Source organism: Festucalex cinctus, chromosome 7 (assembly GCF_051991245.1).
Source record: "Festucalex cinctus isolate MCC-2025b chromosome 7, RoL_Fcin_1.0, whole genome shotgun sequence".
Lineage (NCBI taxonomy): Eukaryota > Metazoa > Chordata > Actinopteri > Syngnathiformes > Syngnathidae > Festucalex > Festucalex cinctus.
This window is the reverse complement of record NC_135417.1, coordinates 15280484-15295411: the sequence shown is the minus strand read 5'-3', so window position 1 is coordinate 15295411 and position 14928 is coordinate 15280484. Positions and strand designations below refer to the sequence as shown.

At 37.9% G+C, this 14928-nt stretch overlaps 1 protein-coding gene and 1 long non-coding RNA gene across 6 annotated transcripts in view; one reads left to right on the top strand and one right to left on the bottom strand.

The window, feature by feature from the left end:
• Positions 1-14928, bottom strand: part of LOC144021750 (uncharacterized) — a 61827-nt gene that overhangs the window by 46184 nt on the left and 715 nt on the right. For all 5 annotated transcript variants that reach the window (XR_013284170.1, XR_013284169.1, XR_013284171.1 and 2 more), the window contains one exon: positions 11476-11588. This is a non-coding gene — a long non-coding RNA (uncharacterized LOC144021750). The remainder of the gene's footprint in view (positions 1-11475; positions 11589-14928) is intronic.
• Positions 634-13123, top strand: sh3d21 (SH3 domain containing 21). The gene is made up of 17 exons (XM_077525841.1): positions 634-771; positions 1247-1404; positions 1495-1552; positions 1620-1729; positions 2030-2120; positions 2835-2896; positions 2970-3009; positions 4184-4278; positions 4650-4751; positions 6549-6600; positions 9001-9051; positions 9123-9240; positions 9778-9943; positions 10321-10389; positions 10464-10660; positions 12345-12408; positions 12571-13123. The coding sequence occupies exons 1-17, from the start codon at positions 768-770 to the stop codon at positions 12601-12603; spliced, it is 1470 nt and encodes a 489-aa protein (XP_077381967.1). The 5' UTR covers positions 634-767; the 3' UTR covers positions 12604-13123.

Sequence of the window (14928 nt, the reverse complement as noted above, 5' to 3'; positions counted from 1 at the left end):
AAATCAAAACTGCATCATGGCAACCGGAAGTGAACACAATACTTGGGCCTTCAAAACATCAACAAAATGTTTTACTGTAGTAGTGACTTGTAGCTAGGTAATGGAAGTGCATGTCTATGCGTCAAGGTTCCAGATTCCAATGACAGACTGTATTTTTGAAGTGACCCTATTGTAGGACTAAGTCACATGGAAAGACGTAAGCCTTAGCCTCACAATAGATGCTGATGCATAGCAATTAAACAAGTTTATCTTCCTTTGTGATATCAACTTCATGGTATTTCAGTTGCCCACCATCTTCTTTACCATGTGACAATTAGGTCATTCTGTCTCACATTTTCCAGTTCTGCTTTTTTTTTTTTTTTTTTTGCTACAAAACAACATGCACTAACTCCTCCCAGAAACGCACGACAGAGACTTATGGTGATATACAGCAGAGGATTTTATGGCCACATTTTTCAGAGCTAAATGTTTATGTCAATGCACATCTCCTTGTGAACAAGGTGGTAAACACTTGTAAGGTGACTTGGCTTAGCTGTGTCAATATAAACCTGCCCCACCTGTTTTTCCTCAGCCTGTAGCCTCCCGCCCTCCCTCCTTCCTTCCTTCCAGTTCTCACTCCACCCTCCTTCCTCCTATCTTTCGACTTGCAATGACAAGCCTCAGGAAATGCTGAATGTTAATGTTTGACAAGTAAGAAGGAGGTCGCAGACGACGATAGCATATTCTCTGACACACACATCGGGCTGAGGAACACAAAGTCGGGTACAATGGGTAAGGCTATCATACTGCTTGTTTTAGTGATATGAAATCTGCTTTTAATTTGGTTAGCTACGAATCAGGGATCAAGACACAGGTACTAACTGCTAAGTTAAAAGAATTTGCTATGAAAAATCTAGATTCTAGCTGGACTACGTGCGTTATCTATTCTCTCTATTCTCAGTACGCTATAGGGATGCACCATCATGCTATTTTCAACCAATACCGATAAACTAATAAAGTAGAAAATGCCGATGTTGATAACCGATAAGCAGATAATTGCTTGCAAAATTAACTTGGATACAAATTATTATTATTATCTAGTTCATCTGTATGACGTCAAATTGGTCGATAATTGCCGATAATTACACACATACCCTGCAAGGATCCATCACATAAAAAAAAAGTTGGTCTCCAACAATGCAATGTCTGAATGTCACCAAGACAAGCCAAAAGAATCTATCTGCCCCACTTTCCGAATGTGCCGCAGAGGTTCTGGTGCTGATCAACTTCGAGGGCACCATGGCGGATGAGATTACGGTGCGGATGGGAGACGTGGTCAAAAATGTTACAAAGGCCAGCGAGGAAGGCTGGCTGGAGGGCGAGGTGCGAGGGAAGAGGGGCATCTTCCCGGCCAACTTTGTCAAGGTCTGCTCCACTATTAGAAGCACTACACTACACTACTACTAAGTTTACCCACTTTTTTTTTTTTTTTTTTTTTTTTTTAATTGTTTGCAGGAAGTGCCTGTTTCTTTGATGGGTGATAGGAAGCGGGAACCAAGAAGCATCCGAACAAGTATGCATCTAAATCTTTGGTCTATCCAGAGTACTTGTTAGCTTAAAATAGTCTTCAATTTCTCCAGCGAAGAGGGTGAAACAAGTAAGGACATGTGAGGTGGTGTTTGCCTACACCCCCGTGAACGAGGATGAACTGCCGTTGGTCGTCGGGGAGAAGGTGGAAATCATCAGCGAGGTGAGTTTTTAGTCATTTGACAGCCCCAAAAACCTGTGAGCTGAATAAATAAATCAGGGGAATACACTTAAGTTTGCTCAGGTGAGAGTTACTGTTTGGTCAAAGCTATTCTGTCGAACGTCTCAGTGCCAGGTGACAGAAATTAATCCCTGAGGGTTTTTTTTTGTGTTTGTTTGTTTTTGTGACATGTGAGCAGGTACAATGAGGCAATCGACACACTGTAATCTGAGGGATGGGTTAAGTTTCAGGTTGTTAGACAACTGCAGTGTGTTTAAGTGCTTGCTGTCTCCAACGTGATAGATTGAAGATGGATGGTGGATGGGCATCAAAAACGGCAGAGTGGGAGCGTTTCCGTCCAACTTTGTCAGAGAGATCTTCGTCGTCCCTAAAGGTGCGTCCAATAACTTCTTTTAGGGCCTGACAACCAAGCAATACGAAGGCCCTCTTGGAATCATGCTCATTATTATTCTTTCTAATTAAAAAATAAAAAAAAAAAAAAAAAAAAATCACCAATTTTATTGGGTCCTTAAAATGCCCGAAACATCATCAATGATTGTAAACTTGAAAAAGTTTGAAAAAAATTAGCATTCAACACCAGTTTCACTGATCGATGTGAAATTGGGTGGGCATCTATCATAAAAGAATGGAGCAAAATGGCTGAAGGACCCATGCTCGAAATCGAACAGCACATCAGCATTTGGGTTTGTTTGGTTAATACTTTGACAAACTCTTAGCAAGGAATTAGACCAAATGAGCTCCAATTGAACCAGGTGTCCTACACAGATGGGCAGTGCTGAATTGGTAACACCATTCTCACTAATCGACGTAAAATTGGGTGAACATGTCTATCATAACAATATGCAAAAGTCTCAAAGGCAATCAAAGTCTGAGCAATTTTGGTTTGAAGCAACCATTTTGGGGCAAATTCTAAGGGGTGTACGTACTGTGATAAACTCCTATTCAGGAATTCATCCAAATTGAGCCCCAATCAAAAAGCAAGTATATACACATTTTTAAAAGTACATTTGTCCTGCCTTTCTTAGTTTCACAACATGAATCTGAACATGCTAAACTGATTAACAGATTAACGATTTTGTCTTGTTAGATGGCAAACACAATGACAGCAAGGCCAGACCGAAGCTAAGTGATGCAGTCTTCAGTAAAGAGGTACAATACTGAAATGATCGTCCAACACGCCACTGTGATCACTCTATTGATCACGTTTTTGTTCATTTTACAGATGTCTCAGAGAGCAACAGTTCGCAACAAAGCAAAAAATGGTAGGTTGCAAAAACAATACTTAAGTGATGTTCAGGTGGTTGCCGTTCGCACTTCAGGAACACCATATATGGTTTCAAAAAGAAGATAGACAGGTCTATTCTTAGCATCACACCCAGTCAACAAGACACAAGCGAAAATTCCGGAACTGTGTTTGTTGTGGGTGAGGTCAGCTATAATATATGAGTAATGTATTTCGTAGGCTCGCTTATCTTTGTATGTTCATTGTGAGGCATCAGGGATTTTCCAGTGTTAAGCTCACATTACTTGAAAGTTTAATAATCCTTAGTGGATATTTTTGACACCCTTGACGACAAATAGGCTTTGGCAGTTGTTTTTTCTCTGTAATGGAGTCACTGATAAGCAGCAGAGGTGGCAAAAATAACTTTGTATTGTACTTCAGTAGAAATACAGGTAACTTGTGTAAAGACTACAAAACAAACAACGCACGCAATACCTTTGTTTACTGCAAGCAAAAAGTAAAAAAGTGTAGGCACTGGAGTGTACTAAAGTACGAAAGTAAAAACAATTGGAAAACAAACAAAATAACTTCTGTGCACACAGAATAATTTCCATCTTTCATCGTAGTGCTCATAGTGAGAAGTAAAAAAAAAAATAAATACAAATAAAATAAATTTAAAAAAACAAAAACAAACTGGGATTGGCTCAGGGTTTTATGCAACCAAAACAAGATGGCCCCTCAGCTTTGCTAACGTGAACAAACTAAAGAAAATACTAAATTAGCTAACAATAACTGAAAAAAAAAAAAAAAAAAAATCGCAGCTGTATTCAAATTTGACAAGGAATTCTCTGAATCTGAGAATGTGCACAATAATGTTTATGTGGGGGGAAAAAAACAAATACTCAGAATATTCGGAAAGTCACTGTGCACTTCTTTTTTTATTAACAATCAATTAATCTAGAATATAGTATGTACCTCTTGTATTGTGAAATTTGTCAATAAAAAAAGGGCACAATTATTTTTCAAACACTGTGTATATACAGTAATTTTTTGGTGGGGGATTGAACTACTGAAAAAAATACAAGTCGTTCACATGCTAGGTTATTGAAAAACAACTGTATGCTTGAAGACAAGTTGAATCCAATGTAGTTAACATCCCATTTAATTAGTAGCATAAGCAATGTGTAACCATATTATCTGTCATCTTTCCTCAGTGGTGGAGTGTTGTCAAGTCATGTTCGACTACAAGGCCAAAGCAGAGGACGAACTGGATTTGAAGTTCGGGGACGTCGTTGTCATACTGAGAAAGGTTCAAGAACATTTCTATTATGTTTTCCCAGAGATTCTTGGCAGATGACATTGTGCTTACCTCCAGTTACCTTTTCTTATCTTTTAATGCCGCATTTGTCATTTTGTTAAAAACCAGCCGAACCAGTCAAACCTCTCTCTCCAGAAAAAAAAATAATAAATCACGTGCCACAAGGCGTGTGAATGTTTTGATGAATGAGCCAATCATGAATGTGAAATGTCAGAAAAGTATTTAGACATGAATTTATTAATAACTGCTAACGGGGGTTTGGCTATGTTTACGTTTTGAGCTTTTCGAGAAAGCAATTAGATGTCTAAAAAGAAGCTTGGGGGTTCTTTTGAGGTAACTAAGTCTTTCATCTGTATCTAAAGGACACGGAAGATGACGGCTGGTGGGAGGGCGAGCTCAACGGACGCTGCGGATTCTTCCCTGATAACTTTGTTATGGTGATACCGCCAATGGACAGTCTTACGGTGAGTGAATCAAGAAAACTATACTGAACCCGTGGATGTGTTTTCAAGGTGATATTTTCTAATTGCGTTGTACACCAAATAGTTGGGTCTCAGGAGGAGTGACTGCCCCCCACTGATTGTGAAATTATCCATCCATCCATCCATTTTCTTGACCACTTATTCCTCACAAGGGTCGCGGGGGGTGCTGGCGCCTATCTCAGCTGGCTCTGGGCAGTAGGCGGGGGACACCCTGGACTGGCTGCCAGCCAATTGCAGGATTGTGAAATTAAACAACATAAAATGTGTCTGTAAGTGAGCAGTTTGAATTTTGCCAGATCGTGACATAATACGCAGTCAGGCTGATTTACATAACACGGCCCCCACACAAGCTTCTATGGCCATTCATTACTTGGCAGACAAGATGGCCAAGCTCTGCCATATGCAATGGCTCCAAAGAAACACCATCATGTCAAAGCCAAAAAGTAAGAGTTGAAGTGTTTGCACCAAATAGCATTAACTAGTAGCATATTCAGTACAATGACCCCTATTCCTTGACTAGCTTATTTGAAAATTCACCTATACCCATTTATTGTTTAAATCTATTCCGTTATTTGCTGAAAAATCCCCCATTCATACGTACTCAATGTTAATAGTAATGTTGTAAGATAAGTTTGACATTATATTAAAGTCATTTGGGATCATAGTTTGTGTGGTATTGTTATTAGGGCTGGGAATCTTTGACTGTCTCACGATTCGATTCGATTACAATTTTTGGGTCTATGATTCGATTCAGAATAGATTTTCGATTCAAAATTATTTGACTGACAAATGATTTCTGCTTCAATTTATAGATATGCAAAAAAAATTGTCATGCTCTACTCCAGTCTGCTTTGCAAGACAAAATGACAAATTGAGACATTAAAGTGTCTTTTTTTGTTTAAACATTTATTAATTTTATTTCCACAAAAACAGCATATGGGCTACAACTGCCTTTTCACCTTCTTCTTCATTTCTAATTTAAATAAAATTGATTTTTGGATATTAAACATCGATTGTGAATCTTAATAAATGAGAATCTTGATTCTTTTATGAATCGATTTTTGGCACACCCCTAATTGTTATGGTTTCAAATATTAATACAATGATTACATTTTGGCGGGGACTAATTTACTCAGTTTTTTCACAATTACAGGTAGGTCTCGATCCCTATCCCACACTAACTGGCAGCAGTCAGTGGATTATTGTATTAGCGTCTGACAGCCAGCATGTATTTGTGTTTGGTGATGTGTGCTACATGCAAACTTATTTGACAAGAGAAAGTCAGCAACTTGGTGATAAGTGCTAACCTAATTGCAATGTTCTAGCTCTACTCCCAGTCGTCATGGTAATGAAAACCTAGAGGCGAGATTAGCAGTGGCTAATTTGCATGCACCAGAATACCCCCAAAAAATAAGAGATGCCAAATGTGCTTCAAGGATGTATCTTTTACGTATTTTGACCAAAGAATGTCATAGACCTGTGCTTAAGACACCTGGGAAGTACTTGAAATTTTCCATGTCTCCTTTAAAGTAATTTATTGTATTTGTCCCGAAAAACTTGCTTATATCTGACTCGCTGCCAGGATGCAGTGACTCAGAGTTTTTTTCTGTGTATTGGGAATTACTCACCCTGAAAACTCCCTCAGTGGAAAGATCGCGTTTAAAAAAAATAAAATAAAAAAAATTAATAAATAAATAAAAAAAGGTGTCTTGAATACACAAAAGGACTCACTGTGGCTAACTTGAGGTTTGCTTTTTTATTCTGCGCTCTTTTCTCCAGGCTGACAACAAGGGACAACCGCCCGCTCGGAACATCAACAAGACAGTCTCCGGTACGTTATGGAATACTGACATGATTAAACAGAGCAGCAGTGGGAAAGTTTTACTCTCAAAGTCATGACAGTGGGTTCCTGTGATGGACTGGAAACCATCTGAGGGTAACAGGTAGTTGCTAGTGGCTGGAATCGTCTTGTGTATCTTGTACAATTTATTGTTTACCCTTAGTAAATCCGGGGTAACACTTGGTTTAATTAGATTACATTGAGGCTCCTCAAAACCTGGCAGTATCTGGTAAGCATAAAATTGTCTGTATTTCTGATATGTATTTGCATGTGGAGAGGTATAAAGAGGGTTTGTGGCCTTCTCTGTGCCAGATTTCAACATGGAATTTTCGCCACAAAACTGCGATTGATCATTCGCGCCAGCTCTATAAGAGAGATTTTTCTTAAGTGTTTTGTGTTTTTTTACAGTACACTTACTGTAAGGCAGGAGCTGCTGTTGGGCCTTGATACTCACAAGCAGACTTGCTGTCATGCGTCAGAAGGAACCGCCTCTTTAAGGCACATATAACCATAACTATAACCCTAAAAAAAAACAAAAAAAAAACTAATAGTGATAATTGTGATTGAAGACTTGTTTTATCTAAAATGATATATTTGCTGTTTTTGGATTAAGTTTGCCTTTTATTCTGGAGACAGAAATCAACACATTTGGGAGCTTGTGGTTTGTGGTGAAATTTTTGCTGAGGAGAGCGTTTTGACTGATTTAGCCAACAGTTGCACCGCCGTCGAGAACAACAAAAACCTTCTCAATGCCTAAGATTCAGGGTTTTGGGTGATCACGGTTTAAATTTAGAGGCAGCAAATGGGAGTAGTCATTTCATTCAAGAGGACAGAAGAAGAAAAACTTTTTTTTTTTTTTTTTTTTTAAGAAATATCGGTCGCTGAGGCCTGTCCTAAATATGCTGAAATATCCACTTTAAGTGGACTAGGATTTTTGGAATGCAAACTTTAGACTGACGGTCACAACAGGTCCATGTTACTCTCCCCAGGAAATTGCACAAGTAAACGGGGTAAAGGTTATACCAAGATGTTAAGGCTAGGTTAGGGCAAGGGTTTTTTAGAATCCAAATTATTTTGGTTGATGGTGGACTGACGCCACAATTAGTATTGTTTTTTTTACTCAGGAAGTGTCCCAAGCATTGGGGAGGTGCTGAGCAAGAGGTCATGTGACATTGTTTGGGAGTCTTGCAAGGAAATGAGAGGGTGGGGAGTTGAGGAAGGCGGCCACACAAGACATTTCTACAAGTGGCACACATCTGAGCTATACTGCTCTGTGAGTGTGGGTGTACGCTTGAGAGGAAATGTGAATACCCAAGGTGGGCCTCCTGTGCTGCTGCCACATCGTTGACTCTGCTGTACGCTACATGTAAGTGGCTGGTTTTTGATGACATTTGGGTTCAAACTGGTTGGGACTCGGGACTTGTATGGCAAATAGTACACTGATTGGATTGGACGCTGACCTTAGTCCCAGGGCTCAACACTTAATTGTCTCTTATACGCTGTTGTGACCCTTGGGAGCTCTGACTGCAGTTCAGTTGGTTACAGCTAAAACCAGGCTTGTGCCTAATCAGCTTCTCCTCTTTGACGTTTGAATAGAAATACAGCCAGCTAGATTTTTAACTTTGTTTTCAGCTTGTGGTTTTACTGCTCTGTTCATTGACTCAGTGAACTGTATGAAAAAGATGGAGGCATTTCACTGGCTATTATTACTCCATTAATGGTCACTTAAAAAACAAAACAAAAAATAAATAAATACAATTATTATTATTATTATTATTATTTCCTTTTACAAAAAATACAGAAAAATCGGCTTTTTTTAAAAAAAACAAAAACCATGTTTGTGTCACAAAAGTTTGTCATTTTCTTTTGCTAATATTTATTTATTTTTATTATTTATTTATTATATTTATTTATTTTTTACTATCGCCACATGTTTTATTTTGTTTTAGATACAATAAGAAAAGTAATTTTTGTTGCTTGTATGTTTTTTTTCCTCTTTTTTTCGCCCCAATACATATTTTCTCCACATTTTTCTTTTCAATTAAGTAATTTTTGTTGTTTTGGTGGGATTTTTTTTCTGAGCATGAAGAAAAAGTGTTTTTATTCATTGCATTTCTAAATTGTAATTTTTTTTGGAACACGAAAAACATTTTTGTTGTTTACTTGAATACTTCAACAAGTTTTTCTCTTCTTTTATTCTTCTATCTATGCATTAAACATAAAAGTTTTTTTTTTTGTTTTGCTAAATAAAATTTGAGTTTTTGAAACTGTTTTTGAAACCATGGAACAGTACCAATCATTCTTCTTTGAAGTAAAATTAACAGACGTACCTACAATGTTGCTAAACAATCCTATTTAGTATGCACATTTATTTTCTTTTGTATTTTCCAGACAAAACAGAGGGCCCAACCATGGACAAAGTTGCCCCGACAAAAACAAAAGGTAGAACTGGTAACACACTGAGTCCAAAGAACAAGTTTACATTGGAGTAAAATGGTTTTGTTCCTTCGCAGAAGAAAAACCCGAGCTTAAGGACTTGCGAAGCAATCCTCCAACCAAAGTCAAGCTTCCGAGCATCAACAAACTCAGCCCGCCTCAACTCAAAGACAAAACCAACAAGGGTTTACCCAAGTGAGACATTCACAATTGCTATTTTCACTCCCACCATAGCAATTTTTTTTAATAATTGTCAAGCTTCCTTAAAAAAAGGTAAGTAAAGGTCACAAGGGAAAAATGCCTACTTGGCGCAGAGAAGCGAGGTTTATACAAAGTCAAGGTTTTGGTTGCCACGGTGTCCTTCGAAAAGAAGAATGCCAGGATGCCCGACCTTTAGCGGCAAACAGTGGAAAGTCTAGGATGAGTCAGATTGGGCCTGATCACGCACAACCGGCCTTCTTCCTGTTTCCTATGTGAACGTGCAAGCAGACTCAGAAAACCAAAACAAAGCCATCTTTAAAGCGTTTCTGAAGGTTGTTTCTAAGCATATACATTTGGTACAAAACAACACATAACGCCCACCCATTTATTTTATTTTATACAGCGTTCAGTCTTCATTATGATTCAAGCTGACTATTCAACCATGCTTCCCATTGAAGACCTTTTTTTTTGAAGAACTAAGTCTCAGTGCACCATTTCGAAAACAAGACAATACCAATTTTCCTCTTGCAGAGCCAACGGCGACATGTCTCCACACTCGCCAAAATCGCCTGAGCAGAAAAACGGCGACCATTTTGACGGCGTGGACCCGGACAGCGACAAGCTGAACCACCCGACAGCCAACCGAGCCAAGCCCCCACAGAGGAGACCCCCATCTGGCGCAGCCATCGGAGTGCAGGTAGAATTTTTTTTTTTAAAAACAAAAGAACGGCCATCTTAGCCACGGTGCTTCCCCGAGCTTTTGAATGAGTGTTTGAATGCCGAGTCACTGCTCAACCTCGAAGTTAATCGTGGCGACAATGAGGAGACGCTTTCGTTTTACTTAGGCCTGATTGTACTTCAGATAAACAGTGGAAGCACAAACTGAATTAAACCGGTTCATGGACAAGGTAAAACATTTTTGCGATGATATGTCTGCTTCCGAATTAACGCTGCTGCCATCAGAAAACCTTTTTAACTGTAAACATAACGTTATTAGAAAAACTGTAAACTGCTAACAGTAAATCTTCCAGTCAATGAAAGAACGGGTCACTAATTGCAAAATATTCTCTACAGACTCCAAGTGACTCTGAACCAGAACTGACCAAGAAGGGCCAAACCGATAAACTGCCTGGTTTACAAAAGGTGTGACAGGCTATTTATGTCATTATTTATATAAGACCAAAGTGAATAAGTTTTAATGTTTTATTTGAAATCAGGGTGCAGAGCATCTCAAGCCACAACTTTCAAAGGTAGACTACCGACCCAAGACGCCGCCTCCGGCGCGACCGGCACCTCCTCGGGTGCCGGCGGAAGTCCGAAACGTGGCTCAAAAAGCTGAGGTGACGCTGGAGAGCCTGCAGGCAGAAGTGAAGGATCTACGGCTAGCTCTGGAGATTCTGCAGGCGCGACACGAGTGAGTGCCATGTACTAGAAGTTGTGCAACTTCAGATTTGTTTGGAGGCGATGACAGTTTAGTCGATCTCGGCTAATCGATGACGTCATTTATATTTTCCTAAGTTGTCAAATTGCTATCTGCATAATTGTTTGCATTCAGCCTCTAAATATACGTAGACTTACTGTCTGTTACTCATCCAATCACATTCAGACACCTTCACTGCCTCGCATGGATTATTGGTAGAGTTATATAAATTCAGACGGTCTGTGATATACTAGAGGAGTGTTATTCATTTCCCTCATTGTTAATCAAGAAAATTCAAGTCAAATACCATTTCTAAAGTACTTTTTATTGAAATCCAATGCAATCAGCTTGGATTGATTCAAATTTTCTACAAATGTTTCTCCCAAAGAAAATCAACTAACTGCCTCAATAACAACGCTTGACTGAAGAACTGCTGTATATCTCAACCAGTCCAACTATTTACGGGTTTCATCATCCCTTGAGCATTTTGTTTGATTTTTTATTTTCTTTAAACACTATTTGAGGACAGAGACAGAACAGTAATTGCTAAAAAGAGGAGCTGTCCCTTCCAGGGCAATGTGTTTCAACCAAACCTGCTAGAATTTCCCTCACGCTAGACTTTGGAGAGATGTTTTTTTCTTCCCCTCATCGCCCTGAGCAGTCAGTCAGGTCAATAATGGTAATCCCTATTGAGTCCTTGTTTGAAACAGATATTAATGTAAGATTAGAATTCAAGACATTGGCTAGCTATCTAGGTAACATCAACAAACTAGTGCGCAGCTAACATCAAACTTGAATTTGAAAGTTACCTTCATAGATTGGCAAATAGTAGTTTGAAGCCTTTGTCCTTTCCTGGCAGCTGTCGTGGATGATACCATCATACGACACATATTTCAGTGAAGTTTTCAGGACGTCTCGTGTTCTGTGAAGAATGTAGTCATTTAGTCTGTGTTAACATTAAAACAGAAAAACGATTTTCCGTGTCAACTCAAATGGCGAAAAAAAACAAAGAAAAGAGTTTCATTATCATGAGAACCAGGCTTTGCTCGGATATTGATCAGATCTTCACCCAGCCTAGCTTTCAAGTCACAGGCAGAGAAACTCAATTCGTTCACAGAATCACTTTTGGAAAGAGGCAAATAAGAAAATAGTTGTTTTATTTCACACAGACACGCCATAGATTCAACTATTTATACACAAGCATTTAAAAAGCTACATGCCCATAATATGTCCTCAATGATGTGCATTGGTTGCATTCTTTTCCACAAGATGTCCTGCTCTTGACTTGTCATACTTTGTCCACAAAATAATATAAATAATAATATATATAAATATATATATTATATATATATAAATCTATTTTATATATATATATATATATATATATATATATATATATATATATATATATATATATATATATATATATATATATATATATATATATATATAAATATATTTTATATATATGTGTATATATATATATATATATATATATATATATATATATATATATATATATATAAATATATTTTATATATATGTGTATATATATATATATATATATATATATATATATATATATATATATATATATATATATATATATATATATATATATACAGTCCACAAAATATACTATTAATTACTAAATGTGTATGTATGTGTATTTGCTCAGCCACGACATGCAGGAAGTTAAGGAAGAACTACGGGAAGAGAGAAACAAACGACTGACACTGCAGGTCAGACCAGCTCGGCTTTTTGCAAGCATAACCACAATGATTGATATTGATATTACAAAAAATATATATATATATATATATATATATATATATATATATATATATATATATATATATATATAAAACAATACTAATTGTGTATGTGTATATTTTTCCATGCAGGAAGAAGTAAAATTGTTGAAAATTAAACATTAATCTCAAAACATGATGGACCATGCAGCATTCCCGTGGACTGCAAACAAGCTCACAAGCAAGGACTAGGTTAAACCCCCTTGTTGTGGTGCGGGTCAGATTGACCCGTACGGAAATCTAGAGGGGGTTTAAAAAAAAAAAAAAAAAGATGATACATTTATTCTGCTGGGCTTACTACTGTTTTTACTTTTTTGTGTGCGCGTGTTTCGATAATCAACATGAATGGAATTTGCACTTTTATAATTTTTTTTATGATTATGTGTATATTGGGTCATATTGACCCATGACCATTGTTGGTAAGGAACAATTACAAAAGGGGGATAAACAGTTTCTTTTTATCATCTATTTTTCCTGGGTTTTATTGTATATTTACTGATATAATCTAATATGTATGCAGCTGTATAGGAGTAAATGTATTTTCTGCATACTTTAATAATGTTGTTTCCATTTGCACAAGCATGCTATTCTCCTAATATCCACATGGGGGAGACATTGGGTTATTAAAGATCACATTTTTTTGTGACTGCTGCTTTTGTGGATGTGACCTCAAGTCAAATCATAAATCAAGTCAAAACGGTTTGGGTGTTGAAAAATTCATATTTGCTATTATTTCCCATGGGGATAAAAATGAGAACAACTCTTTAGTCAACCAGCATCTTAGAAAGGAACAGTGTCGTAAATGGACTAGTCTAGTGTCACAAAAGGCCCTTTCACACTACCTGTAAGAAGCGGCAACCCACCTGGGTCACTTTTCTGACACAGTATGAAGAGGTCGTCTCACAAATTTTCCAGCCTCGGAAATAGTACTAAGGTGTAACGGCAGCTGTGTAGAAGGGAAGAGCGGAAAGTTGGAACGGGTTTTGAACGTACAACACCTGTTCTTAAAGCGCTTTATAAATAAAGTTGAGTTGAGTTGAGTTGAGACTCACTTCAAATGCAATGAACAGCAATTGAAGCTGGGAATTTTCTGCATTTTTCCCCAGACCATTGTTCGGATAAGGCTTCTGCTAGTGAGCTTCAGCGCCAAAGGACCATACTGACTATTCAGAAGATATAGTAATAACTACTGGATATGCTTTAGGAAGGACTGAGTTACAGTTTGCTGGCATTGTATCGAGAACGTTGCCATTTACGTTGCCTCTCAACATATGGAACTTCATAATTGTTATATTCTATACACACAGCAGCACTTATCAATACTGTACAGAATTTTCTACAAATTTTATGCTTGTAAATTGTTTGTTTATAATTTGTTTTTGTACTTTTAAATGTGTTTAAAGCATGAGGGAGTGGTTTTTAAATGGTCTCTCAAAATTGTAGATGATGAATGATTACATTTAGAGTGTTTGTCCGACCAATGGTAATATCAAACGTGTCAGAGCTCAACAAACATAGTCTAGAGTTGGCGCACATCTGGGTAACATCTAGAAACGATCCCATCCGTACAACTGCTATGGGAACGAACATTCTATTTTTAAATCAGAGGCGCGTTTCCTCTGGGACTCAGAGGGGTGGAAAGGGGTCACGCCATAAATTTCACCAATGGTTCACAGATATGAAAATGAATGGCCTCTGTCTCTCTCACCACATTGAACATAAGTCGTCTTGTGATGAAGGAAGAATGAAGAATGTGGGTGAGTTCGGGGGGGGGGGGCTTGAAAGATAAAAAAAAAAAAAAGAAAGAAAGAAAGAAAGAAAGAAAGAAAGAGAATGACAGAGAGCGTTCTAACGGACAAAGAGAAGTTTGTCACAGAAAGCCTATCGTGTGGGATTTCATGGAAATTGACTTCAGGCCATTACTGTACGCCGCTGGGGGGCATTCAGGGCACAAAATGTAATTTAAATGTATGTTTGAGCCGCCACAGAACCACCATTATGGTTTTACTTGAGTTGATACGGTGGAAGGCCCATTTGGATACCACTTGTTGCCAAAGAAAATTACTCTTCAATCCATGTAGTTCGATGGGTTATTTCTTTGTGCCGCATGCTCCAAATGAGAGGCTCTACTACACAAATTGACAATGATAATTGAGTCCTTTTCGCCAAAGTGCTGCCTCCACGAGTGAAAACATAATGTATGCTTTTAATTTGTATGTCTTCTGAGGGATTGCAGTGTCTCATTTACAAGAGAGAGAACCGCCCTCTTGAGTTTCGCCTCTCATGACTTGGAAGTTAGCCTGGGTCGAGATTGTGTTCTGTGGCCAGAACCTTACCTGTGTCACAATGAGTTACATTTCTGTTTGTATGGCTACCACATCATGTTTTCCACGTTGTCATCACAAACTTCACAATTAACAAGTAGCATGCGAACAGAAGCGACTCTAGAGT